Raw genomic sequence first — 16,691 nt, forward strand, 5'->3', positions numbered from 1 at the left:
TTCATTTTGTTGGTATAATTAAAGCATTAATGCTGTAATACCGACTCGTTCGATTTTTACGATTAGTAAAACAAACGATTAGGAAGGTTCATGGCTACATGTATCAAAAAGTGCGGCTCAGGCGCTGCAGCCTAGCAGTTATTATTTCTAAAATGTACAGGATTTAGCAAAATTTCCATCCATCCGACGTCACATCTAGGGGAACAACACTTGGAGTAGTTTGTAGTTTACTCTTATCATATGCATGTGTTTTGGTATCGTTCGTGGCGATCGCTCGCCAGCCGTATTTGTTAGTTTGTTTGTATTTTTCCAGCTGGTGGAGGTTGAATAGTTTTTATTGTAAGGTATTTTTTGTTTAATTCGTTGAGCAATAGTTTAAGTTAATGGACGCTTTTTATTGATTGAAAGAAAAAGATTGAAACGCACTGTAGAATGGCATACAGAACATGCCACAAGATATGGGGTTCGCACGACGATGATTGTCAAGGGTGAATTATTAAGGAAACAGAAGGTAAGATTGGTGGCATTTGGTTGCTGTACGTATACAGCCGAGGTATGGACTGTTTGGTGCTGAGCAGGGGCCGGTTTTGGTCAGATAGTGCTTAAGGAACTGCATTTCATACACGCACACATACATTTCCAAACACGCATACATACATACGCAGGCATACACATACTCAACACACGCACAGAGGTCGTACGTACAGCCAAACATTCTTGACGGCTTTCCGATCAATTCAATTTACAATGTGCTTTGCTAATATATACGCTTATCTAGAAGGAAGAGTCGGGAAATCGGGATGCATCAGTGCAACTTTCTGCTTGCTATACAGCTAGAGAGCTATAGGAGCTTAGTGGAAAACATACAATTATGCTTTAAATGCTAGATTCAATACTAATCTATAGTTAATAATTCCTTCAAATGTGTCGGCGAATCAGCCTTGGCCAGCGGTGATGGCGTTCATCGGATGTGCATACCCTCTGTCTACCAGCTGTGCCAGTTGATCCAACTGTTCCATCTGATGTCTGTCGGTTTTTTTTGTCGGAATAAATTAGAATGAGCTACGCTATCCTCGTACTGAGTGGTTTAATTTTTTATATACCTCCTGTCGCCATCTACCTTTCTCTTTTCCGCGTCTTATCTCCCTTTCGTCGCATATGATGTATATTGTTAGTGGTGTAGTTATATGCTGATTGTTATAGTTAATGTTTAATGTTACATGATTCTATGTACAACGACACGTTCGTTCGTATTGTATGGTTAACGTTCTTGCAATGGGCAGCTTACCATGAAACAATAGGTAAGGAAAGAAAAAAAGTGTCTTAGTTCAAGAAGAACAAAAAAAAACTTAATTATGTAAAAAGCATTTGATTAGGCGAGTGAATAAGCTTTTACACATGCACACAATACGCAAAAAGGCGATGAAAACTTTAATTATTGTAATGAAAATGTAATCTTCGCTCTTGGCATACCGTTTCTTCGTGTTCTCCGAAAAAAGGTCAAAGAAATACTATCGCTTAGCAAGAAATGTTATGTTTTGTTTCCTCCTATGCATTTATGTCACACCTCTGCAGATCGGCATCAAATTGTTCAGTTCTTTTGTCTATTTTTTGCTTAATTGCGGACACCGGATTTGTGTTACTAATCGTCGATTGCGCCCCCGGAACATTTAAGCAGGATTTTTTTATACCTTTCAAAACACACTCCTTACCAACGTGCAATTGTTACGACTGTAAGCGCCATGAAAAGGAGGTTTGTTTTCTTACTGTAATGTTTTCCTTCCATATATTTACTATATCAGGACTATTGTAATAACGTGTAAAAACGGTTTCCATTAGGTTGTGAAATTGACATCATTTGTGCGGGTGTTTTGGGCAACAACGGTCACACATCATGTGTACGTTTAATTATGTTTTGCATATGTTTATTTTGCTAGTCTTTCTTTTTAAATGCTTCACACTCTTACTCGCCCGATACGACCGATCATCCGTATAATGGATTATGTAGCTCAATGATTAGTCATGCAAATTCGTTTCTTTTTTTGGATGAACAATGATGGATAAACAATGAGTTCCAGGAATTGAAAGGTACACGCTTTAACTAACAATTCGCTACATTATACAGCGATTTCAAATCACCTAGAGTCGCTGATTCAAATTCCAGTCGTTTTAAAAAGTTAATACTGTGGCTGTCAGTCACTGAAAATCATACTAATGAGCATAAGAGACACGCGAAACTGTTCAGCATTCGCAGGAAGTTTCATTTCCTCATCCCTTTTGCCAAGCGTTAAAGCTAGCATTCCAAGCGCGCCCGTGTTTGAAACGGAAGAGTGATTTCAATGCAACAACGTTCCCCACTCTATTACGACGTTGATTGCTCCGAGGGAGAGCAGCACCCAGGGCGGGAAGTTCGCATCCGTTAGTGCGAAATACTAAATTCCCGCTTAGCACAGGAAACTACTAGGGCACTATGGTAACTGGCGATGATCACACGGTTGCTTTCACTTGTCGTGTCACGTGGTGAAAAGTTTGCCTTCCATTCTCATTTACTTATGCTACCGCCGTTTTGCACTACGCACGCTACGCAGGCATGGGAAAGAATGGTACGTTAAAGAGTTAAAGCAAAGGGCCATACTTACTCTCCTTGTAGGGGTGACCCGCTGCTTGATGTTGCGCTTTGAAGCGTTTGATTGCATGAGGAATTACGTTTAGCCTAGCGAGGGCGGGAAAGACATTCGTGTTTAAAAGTGTTTAATGTAGCCTTCTGCTGGCTGGTTGAGGTGCGCTTTTGTTCTGGGGGGGGGGGGGGGGGGGGGGTTTGGAGGTCGTATATGGGCACTTGAGCTACCATAAACCATTATACGAGGATGTCGTTGAGAGTAAGAGCGACCAAGTGAGTTTCCATTTCGTTACAAAGCGAGTGTTGCCGAGTGTTCCCACATTCAATTGCTGGTTTTTTTTTACAACTTTAACAACACCCATTCGGTTACATCGAATAATCACGTCCAGCGTGATACCGGCGTGTGTATGTCCTGTGTGATCTTTTAACAAGGTTTTGTAGGAACCGTACCGCTTTCGGTACGGAGGAATGGGTTTTCAGGATCAACGGTTATAGACATTTTTCAAAACCCCCACATTTCCAAAAACCCAACGGCTGCGCGCTTAACAATTATGTTGATTTCGTTCGTTTTGTAGAAGTAAAAGAGTAAAGCTCTTTGTTCGCTTTCGTTAATTGGTTTCACGAGAACTCTGTTGCCTGGTTTGTGTCTATAGCCTCTTTGTGTGTTCAAAACGTGAATTGTATGGTCAATCAATTTGGGGAATGGTAACCATTCAAAGAATTCAAAAGCTTAAATATCCTATCAGTAGTACAATCGATGGAGTTTTTTGTTATTGTTTTCGAGCGCATTGTAAGGGGAAAATTTATCGTATCTAAATCTAAAAATGTAGCATGAGTCTATAAAAAAAATAAAACTTGTAGAAATAGAAAAGAGTAAGATTTTTAAGTCTTGTACGAGAAGTGATTAGAAAGCAAACATAGGACCGTGCTTTTTCAAGAAATAACGCAACATAGAGGTTGTGATTTGACAAAATTAAAGCTCGTAATTAGAATGTTTGGGTTGATGTTGCGTGCTTTGAGACCCTACCAACAATAGTTTTGTGTATTTTAATTTAAAAAGAAGAAAAAAGCACATGCCAAAAGCTTTCCGTCATGTTAAGCTCGAAAAGAAAACTGTTCAGATGTTTTTGTTTTGCCGGTTATGCCTCACATGGAAGCAATTAACGATGAGCGGTGCTTGCAAAGGTGGGTGACCGGGCGGGCTTTCCACCGATCGGCAGTGTCGTCGGTGGGGGAACCTGTGCAGTGATACGGTTGGAAAGGGACGCCGCAAATGACGCACCCGTCGGGTGACCACCGTTGGATGCACTCAGCGTAGCGCTGGTCGCCGGTCGAATTGTGCCCGCGCATACGGACGACCCGATCGTGCTGCCTGGGGAGGGACACTTTACGAATTGGTTTACGTTGGTGGTTAGTGACGTTGTGGAGCCCTGCAGACTACTCGACGGTACCATGGCGGAGGCAGTAAAGTGGGGCATCATCCCGGACGCAACGTTTGCATTGGTAATGGTTGCGATTCCCCCGCTGGTAAGCTTTATGGTGCTGACGGTGACGGTGCTGCCGCTGATCGAGCTGGTGGACGAGGTGTTGAGAGCCGAAGCGGATGCCGACAGAGGTGCGTGCGGTTTGGATGGTGTTTGCTGTGTACTACTATTACTGCTGATCGTGAATCTATCTTTGGTCATTAATGCGTACAGCTGTCGCTGCAAAGTTCAGAGAGGAATGGTCGATTTTTTTCGTTTTTTTGTGTGTTGGTTTTCAATTTTGGCGTGATGGCGTGGGATGCGGGATTTGATGCGTGCATTCGGGACCGATGAACACGGGCACCACGGGGATGGTGAAGGTGAACAGCAAATGAAGCGCGGTGCACGTGGATGATTCGATCGGTAGTGGAGATGATGATAGTGGAGGAGAAAGATAGAACATGTGATGATGCCGTGCAGATGGGTTCGAATTTAGAGAAGGACATGAAAGACAGGGAATGTGGAAATGAGGGAGAGAGAGAGAGAGAAAGAAAGAGAGAAAAATACGACCATGAGCAACAGGAGTTTAGAGCGTGGCTACGTTAAGCTTGCAGTTAGATGCAACAGGCAACACTCACTCACACAAATGCTATAGATATACTGCAACAAACAGCTATGACATACACACAAACATACACAAACAGTTTATGATACACACAACCACACACACACACAAAGCACGTAAACAAAATGCTGAAGATGATTTATATGAGTATACCAAAATTCCTTTGCTTTATGGTTTGTATGATTTGTTACTATTTTGAAGTGGTTACATTTTTGTATAACGCGTAGAGAAGAGTTCAAGAATTAGTTGGTGTATATGAATTGTGGAAGCAGCTTTTTATTCTTTCGCTAAAAAACAACAAGAACTTAAAACTTGAAGAAAGTTATCAGTTTGGCTCAACGTTTGCAGCGATATTAATTTGAGGTAGAATTTCAGGCTCCATTTTGTTCGCCTTTGAATGGTGCTGGTAGTGACATGCCATGAAAATGAATAATAAAACAGTAAACCTCGTAACCACAATTACCGCATTTTCATGTCCATTTTTGTAAATAGCATCTCGCTCACCAATTACCATGGTTAATGCATTTAAACCCATAGATCCGTTCATGTGGTGTGCGAAGTGACATGCCTGAAAATGTATTTACGCAGTAAACCTCGTAACCACAATTACCGCATTTCAAACCGCCATGTTTGAAAATAAACCGCACATAATTATTTCGACGAATGAAGGTTATTAAAATTTACATAGATCCGTTCATGTGGTGTGTGCGAAAACTACTCCTTTTTTACATGTTCTTTTCTTTGGGGAATGCCTAGGGTAAGGCCTGCCAACACACTTGTGGGGTTGGCTTTCAGTGACTTATTGATTTCCCCCGCAGGATAGTCATTCCTACGTATGGCGGCACGGTCTATTTGGGGCTTGACATGACGGGCATGTTGTTGTCGACGATGTGACGACTGTACCATGAGACCGGCTTTTTTACATAACTCGCGTAAAATGTGATTACTCTTGTGCGTTTAATTTTGCTGAAAATTTTGCGATGGTATGCGATGTGAAAATGTTATTTCGATTTTTTCATCCATCAAATATGAAATTAAATTTCGCAAACAGAACTGATGTGATTAATGACCGCCAGCCAGCGGGAAAAAGGGTCTCCACTAGTACACGGTACACTGCGTGCAAAGTGTTTAAAGAGTAATTTGTCAATAATTACCACTGATTGGATTATGATCATGTTGATTAATCTGATTTGGTTTGTTGCAGAACTTTGGGTGGAGATTGAAATTGAATGTATCTGTCTTCTACGCGATGGTATGTGTATGTAAATCACTGCACACTACTATAATAATTGTGAATCCATTTTGCTCGGATGAAGTGAATCAGAAAACTAACTAAGACTAATGCTACGCAAAACAACGTACAATTCATTACACAGTACAGTTAGTAACCTAGTGGTCTATTAACGTCTCGGTTCTACATAGAAACGATTTTCATTCTTCAACGGGAAAGCACGAACGGCCTGATAGACGAGCAAGCTGAAAACGACGAGATTCAAAAGATAGTAGTAACTGTTGAGTTAAAAGTTGTATTGGTAAGTAGCAGAGCTCGAATTGCGTGCAAAACATTATAACGCTCATTACACAGATTGTGATACCAATACATAAGTAAAATAATAATAATAATAATTGCGATATTGTATTTTGTATTGAAAATATTGTTTCATGAATGCTGATGTGTAAGTATTTGTGTGTATGCATGAATGTAATGTAGAATTTAAAAACATCATTACAATTTGCCACTAAGCATCTCAAACAAGTTTCGTAGTTGCATCCAAAACCGAAATTTTCGATGTCGAGCGATCTTTTTAGTACCATTTTTAGGGCAATGTGTAGTATCATTCGTCGCTACAACTGGTTCGCCGGATTAAGATAACTTTTACTGTTCTAATTTTAAAAATTTGAGGAGCCATTAGAGCATTCCATTTCTGCACATTATTGATGTTTTCTTTTTTTGTGCACAATAAAAATTCAATTCCAATTTTTCCGATTGTAAAATACTGTACTAAAATGGTCGACACGAAGTGTAAGCACAATTTCTGTAGCTATTCTGACAAGAAAAACATATTGTTCATAGATACAGAACTACCGAGCAACAAATACAGACTAGCTACGAAGGAAACGATACCAGCAGAAGGAAAGTTAGAATAGAACATCCCACGTGTGAAATGGCGAGTGCAACAAACATACTAATTGACCCCCCGGCTCGATACTAATCTAAACAGCTGTACTAAAACAGTACACTAGCAGCACGTGGCAGAAGTGTAACACCTACTGTATGATAGGAGTAACCTTTAAACTACGTCACTACTACACAGTGGTTAAGATGTACAACACAGCCGCGATAATGCATTATCTGCACTCTAACGGCTAACAATCAACGCATTATGGCATGAACCAACCCTACGGCTAAGGTAAGTCTACTAGTACGCTCTACTGAAGCCGACCGGTGTTGCCGACCGATGACAGCGCTTGCAAATGAACACGAGCCGGCTTAGCTAAACATGGGCTTACCTCATGGGACAATTCTGCGCTGCCGGTTTGCATGTGTGCTAGCACAAGTCAACCTGACCACTCGAAGCGCCTCGTGTGTCTCGTATGGTTGGGGAAATGGGTATGGCGGATTTTGTTGCGTTGGACATATGATTTGCTGTGGTGGGGTTGTGGTGGATGTTGGGCGGCGGTGCGTGCTGTCTGTCTGGGTTTGGTTTGGTTTATTTTGTACCGTTGGATTCGACGGTGGGTGGTGGTACGTGATTTGGTGTTGGTGGTAGTCGCTGGAAACGGTCACTAAATGCACTAGGACTCAAAGGGGCGCGCGGGCATACTTGTACCGAACACATGCACACACATACATACATACAAGTTATAACTATTGTTTTTTTTTCTAGTGATGCAGGACTCTGTGTCTGGTTAATAGTGAAGGAAGGTGCTCTCTAGTTCTCCACCAGATGGCGCTAGCATCCTTTAGTTCTAATCGAGGATTTTTTTACACAAGTGTATTGTACTTATTTTTGTTTGTTCTTAGGAGACCATTGACAAAATCAACTTGGACGTGTTTGTGTGTGCATACTTGTGACTTGAAAAACGGTTTCTCGCTTTGTAAGGATTGCTTCACTCGAAGCAGGTGTGCATGTGTGTGCATTGTTGAGGGGTTAGTAGTTATTAGTAGCTTAAACAGTCATTCAAAACAGCCAGAGAATATGTGAGTCTGTTTATTTTTATTATTTTAAGGTGCTATGCGAGCTTTAGTTCTAACGATCATTATCCATACTAAATAGGGAAGATGATCGTGGACGATTTTTAGTAACTTTTTCCAGAACGGATTTGAAGTTTTTGGTGTTCAGTATCTGAAAATATACAGATGGTAGTGGTGAACAAACGGGCAATCAAGCAGTACGTGGGAATGATGGATGGGAAGTATGGTGGTGGTGAGCATGACGAGTACGCATGCAGTACGATAACGGTGGGTGAAAAGTATGGTGAGTTTAAATTACTGAACGGTGGTGTGTACCGTGTGTGGTGTGAACATGTTGATAAAAATGTGGAAGGCATGCAAGAAATGTCGCCGGTATATGCAACGGAAACTTTACTTTTTTTTTAAGACCGAAGGAAGCACACACTTAGAGTAAACGATAAAATCAGGAGATAATAAAGATCGATACTGAAATAAAATCACTCAGTTGATACTAGTCCGAGATCTACAGTATGGTTAGCTAGTGTAGCACTAGCAATCGATAGCCAGGAAGAGATATTGTCTACAGTGGTGTTGAATATAATAACGGAGTGTGTGTAGGTGAACATTTTTTTCGCGGAAACCGTTTGCGTTTCGAACTGCTAAAGGTTCTACTTGGATGGATAGTCTACTGTTTCTACTGATACGATCTTACTTGCTTGCCGGCTACGGCACGGGGCATGGGTGTTACTAGTTTAGCGGGCCTGCACCGGAATATCAGGATACCGTGGCGGTTGAGCTAGACGGTTGTTGATTTGCGTTAGTGTGGTGCTTGTTGGCCCAGGATAGCACCTCTTACGTTACTATGCTACCTGCAGTTACATCAACATGTAGCTGTGGAAACAGCTTCCTTCTTTCGTTCCTTACATTAATTACGGCAATACACCATATATCAACACGGGGAGTACAATGAATTGACTTCTTTCTGTTGTTGTTGCTGGGTTCACATGTGTACTGCATCCTTTGTGTCGTGGGTTTGATTTGATTGGTTTTGATTCTCGTCGCGCATCCATCGCCGCCATACATGTACATGTTGGTGTTGTTAAACAGTATCGGTGCCATTTAGTCGGTAAAGGTTTACACTCCTATCCCCTTACACTAACAATAATACAGTGGATGATTGCAGAATGCATCTGGAAACCGTGTGACGTACAAAAATTATGCTCCTAATACCACGACTATTCTAACTTTCGTGGCGACTCATATATTGGTATTTTTTTCTTCTCTCCTCGGCGCTCTCTTACACCAGTTATGTGCCCCGATGTCTGGTGTTGTTACAGTGGTGTCCTACTTCGTGCTGTGGCTTGTGTACATTGGTGTCTTGGTAATGATTGTTATCGTATCATGACGGTTGTAACTGTTGTTTTTTCTCTTGCTTTGGTTAAAGTGTCTAGCATAGTGACATTTGTTTTTAGAAAAGACATTCTTTTCAGGTATCTTTTTAAAGGTGAAAGGTGAAACTACAGTACAGCTGGTAGGGCGATAGAATAAAAGCGATAGTGGCTATCCAGGCTTTAGGGTACTAGGACTAGAGAATAGATAGTGGTGCGATAAGATGCAGGCACGTTATGCCGAGTTGCTACTGGCACTAACAGCATTCATTCATTCGTTATCTCGGAGATGGTCCCGGTTGCAGTCGTCAAGCAGCCCATCACACATATTGCACTACATTACAACAGAGATACATCGACTAGTAGTAGCGGCACACCGATTCAAGTATGCGAGATGCATCAATGAATTTAGATGCAGTCTACGTAATGTAGTGTGCTAGTAGAAATAGCAACGACATGCAACGACTTTGATCTGGTTTGGAACTGGATGACATATATGAGCAGATACGCTGGAGAGCCATCGAAATGTGTAAGATGTAAGAGATGAGTTGTCGAGATAAGTGTTAAAACCATGGCGGGACTGGGAATGTGCCGCCATAACTGCTTTGCCTTTTGCTTGGCGCGCCCTTTTGCGTTACTACTTCCCCAGTGTCTTCCGCACGGCATCGTCCCAGGAGTAGCTGGCAGCATTTCAGAGCTTAAAGCTTTTGCGCAGATTCTTGATTGCCTTTTTCTGGCTCTTTTGGAAGCTGCGCTGGAAGCTGCTCGTCGCGCTGGTATTGCGCGATGCCGGTGCGTACGATAGTAGTTCCAGTGGTTTAAGGTTGGATATTTTAGACGACTGCTTGACGACGGTTGACTGTACAGTTGACTGTGGGAGGTGTAGTTAGTGTTTTTGTGATGGATTTTTATATGTTTTTTGAGATGTATTAGGTACACGATTTGGTGTGTTTTAGTTGTTCAAACATTCACACGCGCGTACGCACAAGCACGGTTGTACAGTGGAGAGCAGGAATAAAAAAAAGAAATAGAAAGAGAAAGAGAGAAAGAGAAAAAGAGAAATCTTTTGTAGGAGAATGTTTGGTATCCAATCAGATTCGGGTAGTAGCACGCCGTTCTTGTCCGCTTGTTCTACGCTTCAGTTTGGTTACGAATTGCTGTGCCGTTCGGTTTTATTCGTTCCGTGCTTTGTGTCGGTTCTTGCTATCTGTGAATGTTGTTTAGTGGTGGATGTTTGACAGTTGATAGTTGTTGTTGTTGTTGTTATTATTATTATTTTGTGACAGTGGTGATTATTTGGTAGTTGTTGTGTTGTTCTGGTGGTAGTGGTGGTGGTAGTGATCGAGAGTTGCTTCAAGAAAAAAAGCCAAAATGCCTTGCATGTGGTACTGTGGCACGGTTTTATAATATTGGTGTGTTGCAAAAGCGATGAGCAATGGCTACTGTACACGCCACCGCAACATGGTTGTGCGGAGAAGCGGACGTGTCTATTGTTGTTGTTATTGTTATTTGTAGGAAGGCGTGTTCAGTGGTGTTAGTTTTGCGATTAGCTTAGAGGTGCTGGGCCATTTTCATTCAGCTTGCGTGCAACATTTGGTTTTTGCTGTTTGCGAGTAAGTAATTGTGCTTGAAGCATTTGTTCAAAAGCAAGCTTACTGCCGCCATACGGTGAAAACGTGATGCGTGCTTGTTGTCCGCTAGGGAAAGAAAGAGAGTGCAGCAAGTTGCCGACAGCAGTTCGGTGCGGTGTTGTTTATGCAATGTGCCTCAAGCTCGGAATTCAATCATGATTAGCTACGCTGGTGCTGAATTGTGTTTGTTTGTACTTGTTGTGTTATTACATTAGTGACTAATCGTTACAGGAAAACAAAAATCGTTAATTATCTCAAAAGTATATTGTACATCTTTGTAAAATGTGGGAAAATATATACAGAGGTTTATTGTGTAAAAAAATGCTCGTAAAAGAAGAATCAAAGCATTAAACTAAGTAAAATTATAAAATGACCTTTCGGTTTCCTATCGCAAACTGGGTCATTCTGACCATTGTTGAATCACACGCGTATTGTTTTCAGCAATGATTTACAGTGCAAAATTACCAAAACACACCTCTCCATTATTCTGTGCCAAAAAATTGCAGAAAAATGTAATATAGTGATCGAAAAAATAGAACAATTCACTGGAAACGGCTTCTTAAAGCTGGATTACTTGACAGATTTCTTTTGTTGATGTACCGTTTCGACAAGCATGTCGGATTGGTTTTATACGCATCGGCAAGTCTTCCATTCTGTTGTAAGAAATTTCGTTTTGCTACTTGTTCTGTGTTTTTGTGTCCGCTCTTGGAGAAAATACAGATTGGAAGCTGGCTGAGCGCAAGCACGCTAACATGTCTGTTTCACCTTTGATATCGTATTCCAACCACTCCTTGACTCTAAGCTTTTGTGTAGCAAAGAAACAAAAATATAGAACATATTTTCAATGTCATAAGGCTTAGTAGCAGATCCAATTGAACCTTCACTTAGCGTTAAACTTCATTCTCTTGGCTCAGACTGTGGAGAATGCTGCAGATTAAGCACCGTGGAATGGGTCATCTCATCGTGCGACACCGGTTGAGTAATGGCACGGGGGAATTTCCCAGTACCAAGGGCAATGTCGAATAGCACATTCGTTAGCAGGAAAATGAAATTTCCCTCCAACTGCAAGGTGGAACATTTAATCTGATTAGAGACAAACATAAAATGGTTTCTCGGCATCGTTTCATGCGTGGTATGCCAGAGCTTTTAGACGACGAAGCAGTTTTAGGGACATTAGGGAAAAGCAGCTTTAGGTATTGTTTTCTTTTGTGAGAATGCGCGTATGATGAAGTTGGAAAGCTTGGTAACTGTTTTTTGTGTGCCTAAAATCATGTCGATTTTGTTGCGAAGTTTAAGTTTCCATTATTTCAATCATTTGTGAAAATACAGAGTCTGGAAGCCACCGAAAGGATTAAGGAAAACTTGATTATGTTTTCAATTGTCCCGTTTAATGTGTTGCCATGGCGTTTATTTAGATCACTAGGATTTGAAACCCGGCCGAAAGCACATTTGCCAATCGGATGAAAATTACACGTATAAATTGAACCGATGATTCGTACGTATGAATTTGGCACGCAACTTTCAAACACGTACGGAATAACCCGCAACTTGCGGTTGTGGACGAGCATGGAAAGAAGCGGAAAGCGGAAATGAGGACAAATGACAACCATCAAGAAATATGGCCGTTGTTTGAGCCCGTTGGATCGGTCCGGTGGAACCTTACCATCGCGCATCGCGCAAGGATAGAAGGGAGAGAGCCGAAACTCACGTAGCATATGCAACATACCACTGGCAAGTATTACGTAGAGGTAGCGTGGTCGTAATACATCAAACTGGATTAGAACCGCAGACTCGTAATGAAATACTAAAGCCAGCTTGTTGCTGGTGGGCTGCTTCCGCCGTGCGTGTGCTGAGAGCGGAATGGCCTAGCCGGAAGCTGTATCGATGCTAGGGAAGAGACACGGTGCTAAAAGCATTGTGTGGGTGCAGTACCACTGATTCGATTTGTATTGTGTGCCGGTTTTGTGCATATTGGTGTGCAGAGTAGGTTTGATACGGGCTCGTTGAACGCGCGGGCGCGTGTGTGGGCTCAGGTGTTGCATGCAATGTGACGTGCAAATCCGTGCCGTATTGGTTTTTGCAGCACCAACAATAAAGTGCCGGGAACAGTGTAGTTGTGTTGTTGGGGGATGAGGTAGGATGGTGCACAGTATTCGTAATGGGTGTTTGGTTTTATGTATCGTGTGTAATTAGTTAACTATTTACCAGGGAACGGAAAGTAAAAACAAACGTCAATGCTACTTTGGCAACTATTTTTTTATAATTTTTTTTTCAAATATTTTGTACAGTTTTTATTATTGCAATGCAAATCAGGAACGTATATACCTTTACACAGTAAAAAAGTAATAAACAAAGCATTAAATAAAAATACTGGCGACGCCTAGTCGCTTATAAAAATGGTATAGGCGCTTGGTACATCATGCACTACGTGGAGACGCCTGGTCACTGGTAAAATCAATGGAGGCGCCCCAGTTATGGTAGTGTTCAAACCGTTTCCAAAGCCTAGTGAACGTTAAAAACAAAATTAGATTTAATGTTTTGTAATATAACTTATAGTGGATTAAACACAAATATTGAGAGCTAAATCATGTATTGATATTAGCACTTAAACACTTTAAGCACCGTGTCATATGAATTTGCATGGCGGCTTTGTTCACCGTTCTGCATTGTTTCTGGCGCTCAGTGATTCTCTTGAGAAAGAATGAGGTAGGAAAAAGAGAACGAGAACGGCATGTGCTACGCCGCTTATCGCAATGAAACAAAAGAGTGATAACAATCGCACGAGAAAATGTAATTCTCACCGCTATCTTGCCATGCGCTACGTGCTCGTAGTAGTTTTTAATTATTACTAACGGTCGATTCGCTGGCACAGTGTTATTTCTTGTGGTTCCCGAAAGAGGGCGACACAGATAATGTTTAGTGTGGTCAACGTCTACCACTGATCGGGTTGAGTATTCCCGAAGGTTCCCGATCTAGGCTAAGCGAAAGATGCAAGGTCACTCTTTCGTCAAAGCCAACGACAAGCGACGGTTTTTTAGCGTCTCTAAAGAAAACATAAATAATAAGGCAACTTAAAAAATGTTTGTTTTACTTTTAAGGGAATGTTTGGAAGGAATACAACATGGGAACTACTTCTGAAGAGACATATAAATATGAATATTATTAGCCAACCAAATTCAAAATGTTTGTGAAATTTTGCTCGTGAACATCAACTTTTCCGTCAAATGTTCATGCTCATCAGAGATTCACAACAAGCTCAATAAAAATAAATGCATTGTATAATTTAAAATTCATAGCTTTGTTGGCAACATGTATGTTACGTGGCTCACTGTCCGGAATGAATGTAGTAGTGGTGAAGGTGGGGATCCAAAAGCAATGTCCAGCCAACTATATTGCGTTGTCTTTTTTCAATAAATAAAGGACCATTGAATCAGCAGCCTCGGAGCAGTATAAATGGCGATTCTATGAACAAAATCAGTCTCTAAAGCATTGGCCAGGAATATGGAATATGAAACTAACGCCATGTTGGTAAACTTGTTTACAGACCAATGCACCGTACAATTTTGTGTGGTACTGTCTGGTACTGTAAAATGTCAGTTATGTGATGATTCGACACAATAATGCTTCAGATGATAACTGTGCTTTACAGAACGGAAATAGAATCGTACCATTCTGAGCGGTGTTCAGGTTCAGGTAAAAATCATGACACAGTAATACATATACTGAATTTGATGACTATAGATGGAAGGAAAATGTCATTTTGAGCTGACTTTTTGTTGTAAACGGATAAGGTTGATTGAAATAGGAGAGTAAAAATTTTAATTATAAAAAAGGTCAATCGTTTACTTGTTTGACATTTGTTTTCTTGTTTGACACGTGTACCAATGTCTGCTGTTGTATGTTAGATATAACAGATACATAATTGTGTGATGATTCTTAATTCGTTGATATGTACACAAACGTATGAAACAATATTTGTAATACAATATCTGTGTTAGATATAGCAAATAAATAATTTTATGATGATTACTATCTCGTTTATATGTACACAAACATAGAAAACAATTTCTGCAAAATAAGGATTAAAGGGAGTAAAAATGTAAAGTTGTATTTGTGACAGGGATGAAGAAGTGCAAATTATAGCAGAAGCACAAGCAGCCAATACAGAAGCAGCATAGCATACGTTTGGAGCAAAGCGATAGGATCGACAATTCAAAAATGTATCGCTTAGAAGGTATTGTAGTGGAACGTATTAATCATTCGCATTCATCACCGGCAAAGATAGGATGCATCGCAAGTATCAATAAAGGCAATCCGTAAACTGAGGTCGGTAACAAAGTACTCTACAACAAGATCATTAACGATTCCCGGGCAGATAAACAAAACGCTTTAAAGAGCAATGAACAATTGTTTTAATGCTTGAGCATTTTAGAGGAACTTATCAGCTGAGGGATGAAACGGTAGATCATATGATGGATGATTTTAATGCTGAAGTATATATATGTATATACATTTACAATAGTGTCGTCATAGGCCGATTTTGAGGCTTATCTGTCTATTTTTATGTTGCATAGATGAAAGCAAACATGAAGCTATTGGTCGACTTTTTGAATAGTTGTGCTATTTCATAGGCTTGTAGAAAGGATTACAAACATTAAAGAAAAGGAAGATAGATCCTAGACAATAAACAGCGCAACATTGAAACATCGATAAACATAAGATCGGCACAACGATACGTTTTGGAAGGTAGTTTGGGTCAGCACAAACATCTGTGACGATCAGCTCACTTTCATTTCTGCACATAAAGCGTGGGTACAAGATTAAAGTATTCGTTATTTTTACAAGACAATAATAGTTAGGCAGTTTGATGCACTGCACTACAGACAAACTGATAAACATTTATAAGGATTTTTTTACCATTGGAGAAAACACAGACAATGCTGGTATGATTATACTAACTGCGAGAAGGCATCCTACATTTACAATAATTTAGCTATTGGCAACAAAGGCAAACAGACCTATACAGAAAGGAGCATATAGCCACGTGCAATCCTTTGCTCACAGTTGTAAGAAGAGGAGAATAGAGATAGAGAAAGACAGGTCGTTAAAATGTTAGAGTTAGATTAAATTACCTAATTACATACGGATCAATATAAATGATGAAGAATATTCAACAGGAAAGTAGATAGATGTCTACAAGAGTTGATAAGTTTTATGGTTGTTGATAAACAATCAGAGTATTCAGCCTGCACGATTGGGGATGCAAATTTAGTTTAATTTCAGCCGCCAAACCTGCCATTGCTTGATGTATGACTTATCTGTGTTTGAAACTAAGCTTACATGCTTTCGAATTGGACCATCCTCAGCGACTGAACGTTTCTATTTATTTCATTGTTTCCTAGTACTTATATCGGAAAGGGCGAATAGAGGTGGGGAACTTTGTAACAATACTTTTAGAAAGCCTTACGTTTAGCTATTTCGCAGTTTCGTTCGTCGGTGTTATACTATACTACTATAAATTTATTCGCGACTCCATCATGGACATATTGATTGGAATTGAACTCAGGCAGACTACCGCTAACGAAACAAAACAAAAGTAGGGATTGTTGATTACCGCCCATTACAATAATTTAATACAGTTTCCGTGGTAATAATGCTTATCACTAGCCAATTAGAGCCATCTTGCTGTGAATGATAGTAACAGCTTATCTATATAATTATTAATTGTACGAACACACATACGTACAACACATACACACGCGCCCACATACACGCTCGAACACTCCGAA

The 16,691-nt window shown here is 40.5% G+C and overlaps 1 protein-coding gene across 10 annotated transcripts in view; it reads right to left on the minus strand.

Annotated features, from left to right (window-relative positions):
* Positions 1 to 226: 226 nt before the first annotated feature.
* LOC121594537 (SCY1-like protein 2) overlaps positions 227 to 16,691 on the minus strand; it is a 99,338-nt gene continuing 82,873 nt past the window's right edge. For 7 of the 10 annotated variants that reach the window (XM_041917910.1, XM_041917913.1, XM_041917904.1 and 4 more), the window contains one exon: positions 227 to 4,323. In XM_041917910.1, the coding sequence (XP_041773844.1) occupies positions 3,781 to 4,323 (543 nt within the window). In that variant the 3' untranslated portion in view covers positions 227 to 3,780. Of the gene's footprint in view, positions 4,324 to 5,628; positions 10,143 to 16,691 lie in introns of those variants that run through there. The other 3 variants (XR_006004991.1, XM_041917911.1, XM_041917912.1) reach the window with 3 other exon arrangements.

The sequence above is a fragment of the Anopheles merus genome, chromosome 2L (assembly GCF_017562075.2).
Source record: "Anopheles merus strain MAF chromosome 2L, AmerM5.1, whole genome shotgun sequence".
NCBI lineage: Eukaryota > Metazoa > Arthropoda > Insecta > Diptera > Culicidae > Anopheles > Anopheles merus.